At 59.3% G+C, this 4527-nt stretch overlaps 1 protein-coding gene across 1 annotated transcript; it reads right to left on the reverse strand.

Annotated features, from left to right (window-relative positions):
* Window positions 1–2225: 2225 nt before the first annotated feature.
* On the reverse strand, window positions 2226–3792 carry GADD45G (growth arrest and DNA damage inducible gamma). Its single transcript, XM_059656342.1, has 4 exons — window positions 3634–3792; window positions 3253–3354; window positions 2929–3142; window positions 2226–2837 (listed from the first exon to the last, which is right to left on the reverse strand). The coding sequence occupies exons 1-4, from the start codon at window positions 3684–3686 to the stop codon at window positions 2727–2729; spliced, it is 480 nt and encodes a 159-aa protein (XP_059512325.1). The 5' UTR covers window positions 3687–3792; the 3' UTR covers window positions 2226–2726.
* Window positions 3793–4527: the final 735 nt, after the last annotated feature.

The raw sequence follows: 4527 nt of genomic DNA on the forward strand, positions 1-4527 counted from the left end.
AGGCCCAGTGTCACTTTGTCCTAGCACAGGATCGAGGCGGGTCATGGCTGTGGGCATCCTGCAGGCCCCCGTGGTGTCGCCTGCCAGCTCCACCTCCCTCCTCGCAGCTCAGCTGCACCAGGCGGGCCTGCCTCACTGCCCCCGCTTAAGCAATAAAGTCTCCTCTGTGGCTGAGGAAGGAGATTCCCTTTCGCCCTTTGGGGGGACACACCCCCATGAGGAATGCAGGGTCTGACCGGCTGTTCGTAACAGCGGTGCATGTGTTTAAGTATGTGCACCACAGGGGAGAAGGAGAGAGGGAGACCCCAAAATGTGGTAGCCTTCCTTTCACTTCTGTCCTACAAAGTGAATAAATGCATCCAAACAAATAAATGTCTGCAACAAATGCACACAACTTGGATAAACTCACAAAGTTATCTAATGACAGCAGCCTTCCTTCCAATGTCAGCGGCTGGGCTGGAGCTGGGATGTGTGGCAGCAGGTGAAGTGCTGGGCCCTGGACCCAGCCAGGGTCCCAAACTCGCACCCGCTCCCGGTCTGTGATGGTCAGCAGACGCCTTCAGTCACTTTTAAGTGTTGTGGTCATTCATGTTAGTTCGCAGAGGACTGTGCCCAGCAGCCCACACGCTCGACTCAACATACATGTGATAATTAGTTCGTGTGTGCATGACCACTTCAGGCTGTCAGAGTATGAACGCAGTCGTGTATTTTTAAGCACTGTGCATGTTTGTGCATGTCCTCCAAGGCATTTCATTCTAATCGCATTCAGCACCCATTCATACAGAACATGGAAGCACAACCTTTGGGACTGGCACTATGTCCCAGCATGCACTCCTCCCCGCCCCCCCCCCCCCCGCACATTCTCCTAGCCCTGGGGCCCCATGGGGTGGCCTTGCTGTAAATTCTAATCTGTGAAGCGTTTCTTAAGGGCTGTCAACTGAACCAGGGTCGCTCGGCCAGCGGGAAGGTCTGCCCGCCTGCTCGGGCAATGCCCTGCTAAATACACGGGTGGAAGGGTCCACTGCAGGACTTACACCCCACAGGTGTCTTCGACAGCTTGCTGTGGGAATGGCCACCTCAAAGGTTCTGCCTCAGCCAGGGAAACTTGGGGTTTTAAGCAGCTGAATTATTCATTGGGCTTTTATCTTCTAGAAGGAGAAAGGTTTTTAAGAGCTGATAAATACGAAACATGATGCTTTCATTCCGGGAAGAATAAGCTCATATAGTCCTGTTGCAGTGCGAATGCTTCCAGGATTTGGAGAAAATGTAAAAAGCAGCACCAACAAGGCAGAACAGCCACCTGGAACAGCTGCTAACAGTAGTTCTTCTCCTTTTTAGAACAACAGCACCCACCCCGCCCAGGAGGCTCGGTGGCCCCAGCACTGTTACCAGCACGCCAGTCAGGAGAGGTCAACCAACCCACACCTGCCTAATAAGAAAGGTTCACTTGGGACATTTCCCCCTGGGTCCTTCTAAGCAAGCCTTTGCTGAAAAGATTTAAATTCTTCCTTCCCCGTCTCTCCATGGAGCTGAGCCGCAGCAGCCCGCGCTGTGGGCACAGAGCTCAGAAGAGTCGACAGCAGATGAGACTCGCTCACACCTGCTTGTACAGACGATGCCTTCCCATTTTTGCTCAGATCTTTTTTCTGTCACAGCCACGACAAAACGATGACTCATGCTTAAATGCAGCCATCATGTCATACTGATTGCTAATACCTTGGTGACAATGCTGGGCCATTCCTTTAAGAGGAAAAGGTTCCTGAGAGCTGTCTGCCGCCAACCTCAGGGACCACAAAGGGCTGCGTCCTCGGCACAAGGCAAAGCTCATTGTGCAGGAAGGCCGCCTGCCTTGCAAGCTGTTCAGATAAGCAGCTGTCGAAGGGGAAGGGGGGGGGGCAGGGAGAAGGGGAGGGGAGAGCGAGGCTGCTGTTATCAGCTGGGATGGCCAGCTTTTAGCTGTGGCACTGATGTCTTATCTCAAGTATGCTCCCATCTTGCAAATTTAAAAATCTTCCTAAAAGGAGAAAAACAGGAGCTGGTCTCATGTCCTGCCCTAACTCTGGGCAGCCTCCCCTCCTCCACTTCCCGCTCCCTGGGGGCCTGTAACTCAGCCCAGACAGGAGGACAGAACAGGTGCCTCCAGCTCCATGAGCTGCAGCAATATCTACACCTGCAGACCACCTCCCCCTCAGGAAGGACCCCCTGCCCTCAATAATGAGAGTAAGTTTGTTTCAGTAAGTTTATTGTAAAAGTCAAAGCTGCAGCAGCATAATCCTTTAGAAAATGAAGCATCGCCCGGATCCCTTTTGAAACAGTAGTGCAGACTGCTAGGTCGGTCAGAGCTCCTGTAGCTGTGCAAGTCCAGGCCGCCTGGCCTCGCCTTTCCCCTGCTTCCTGCCCACGGCGCAGGCTGCTGAGTCACGCCTGCCCGGCCAGTCCAGTCCGTCCTTCGTCCTTCCCAGCACCGCGGCCAACGTCTGGCCTTCCTGGGCGAGCACCGGCTCCCCACACTTGTAGAGTCCTGGGCTCTGGGCCAAGCCGCCCCTGCCGCCTCCGGGCCCCCTCCGGGGAGGGAGCCGCGCCTCCTCCTGGCACTCCATGGCCCCCGCTTGCCAGTCTCCACGCCGAACTCAGGCGCCCTCCGAGGGCGCGTCCGCAGAGCCAGCCCGGGGCTACGCGCTCGGGGGCGCCTCCACATAGATCAGACCACGGCCCGCCGCCGGCTGTCACTCGGGGAGGGTGATACTGGGCACCCAGTCGTTCACGCTGCGGCTCTCTTCGCAGAACAGGCTGAGCTTTTCCAAGGCGGGGTCCTTCCATGCGTCCTCCTGGGGGTTCTGCGGGGAGAGCGCAGAGGTCAGCCAGGTTGGCCACCGGCGCCACCCGGGCCTGGGGTGGGGGAGCGAGGGGTCGGGGGAGTACACTCACCGAAATGAGGATGCAGTGCAGGTCTCCGGGCGCGCCCGCCTCGTCGCCGGCGCCCACGATGGCCGCCAGCCGCTGCACGTCGCCCACACGCACGATGTCGATGTCGTTCTCGCAGCAAAAGGCCTGGATCAGCGTGAAGTGGATCTGCAGCGCAATGTCGCCCTCGTCCTCCTCGTCGGCGGCCAGCACGCAGAAGGTTACGTTGTCGGGGTCGCTGCGCGGGCAAGGAGGGAGCGGTGCGGTCAGGGCAAAGAGCCCTGGGGTCCCCCGCCGTCCCCCCGCCGCGACCCGTCCCGTCCCTCTGCGCGCCGCGTCTGTACTCACACGTTCAGGACCTTGGCGGACTCGTAGACGCCGGCGGTGAGGCAGCCCTGGCGCTGCGCCGACAGCAGCAGCTCGTGCAGCGCTTTCCCGGCGCCCTGCATCCTGGAACAAGCCAGTGCGTGAGCACCGAAACGCGGCCGAGAGCCCCGCCGACGTACACCCCCGCCCGGCTCCCCAGCCGGCGGGCTCCCCAGCCGGCGGGCTCCCCAGCCGGCGGGCTCCCCAGCCGGCGGGCTCCCCAGCCGGCGGGCTCCCCAGCCGGCGGGCTCCCCAGCCGGCGGGCTCCCCAGCCGGCGGGCTCCCCAGCCAACCGGCTCTCGCCTGACCAGTGGTCACAGACCTCCCCGCGCTCACAGACATCCGACACCGGCGCCTACCTACCTGGCTGTGCTTTCAGGAACCGTGTCCTGGCCGCGGATTTCTTCCAGAGTCATGGTGCGGGGCGGTGGGCGAGCAGCTAGATATCCACGCGGAGCAGGCGGGGCGCACCAAGCGGAGGGGAGCCGGATCCGTGCAGTCCCGCTGGCGCGCGCAAGCGAGTTCGCTGGCCGCTGCTGCGCGCGCTTATAAAGGCCGGGGAGGCGCCGCCAGCTGGCGCGGGGCTGCGAGCCCATTGGCCGGCGCCCGCTTTCTGATGCAAATGAGGCGGTGGCCGGCGGCTCGTGCCAGAAGGCCTCGTGGGGAGGGCTGCGGGGGATGACAATGCCTCAAATCTGCCGCTTTTGTCGGGTGTTACTAGGCAGACTGGGAGCCTGCAGATTTCATCTAGCTTTTTTTTAAGTCCTTAAAAGGAAAAGTTATATTTAAAAATCCCTGTTTGCGAATAGGACGCTGCAATTTTTGAAATGCACCTTTGGAGAACCTAAAGGATTTATTTTGCATTTATTTTTGTTGCTGTCTTTCTAGGTTTGTCTTAACTGTTTAATTTGGAGTTTTTGAGGCTGTTACTTTGAAACCGAAACTTAAAATAACCCCCTCTCCCCCGGCACTGGTTTTAAGCTTTCAAAGATCTGGCCACAGCACCCTCCAGCCGACACGTAAGCGCGGGCGAGGCCTGGGTGGGAGCTGAGTCCCGACCCGACGGCGCTGGCAGGTCCTAGCCCAGCCCCAGCCCTGGCCGTGCTGCGGGACTGGGTCGCGCGAGCAGATTGTGGCCGGCGCACGCGGCTCGTTTGCATTTCTATGGAAGGCGCACAATAAGGAAGGTCTGGCGTGTGGCGGTTTGCAGGAGGGATAATCGAGGCTTTCTCTTCATAGCGACACTGTCCACCTGCC

Source organism: Myotis daubentonii, chromosome 11, assembly GCF_963259705.1.
Source record: "Myotis daubentonii chromosome 11, mMyoDau2.1, whole genome shotgun sequence".
Lineage (NCBI taxonomy): Eukaryota > Metazoa > Chordata > Mammalia > Chiroptera > Vespertilionidae > Myotis > Myotis daubentonii.

Bases quoted from the DNA above. Each gene is read 5' to 3' on its own strand.
- GADD45G (XM_059656342.1), bottom strand. From the start codon at position 3,686: ATGACTCTGGAAGAAATCCGCGGCCAGGACACGGTTCCTGAAAGCACA. The intron at 3,143-3,252 runs GTGAGTACAGAC...TTGCCCGCGCAG, and splicing joins TCCGCCAAGGTCCTGAACGT to CGACCCCGACAACGTAACCT. The intron at 2,838-2,928 runs GTGAGTGTACTC...CTCTCCCCGCAG, and splicing joins TGCACTGCATCCTCATTTCG to AACCCCCAGGAGGACGCATG.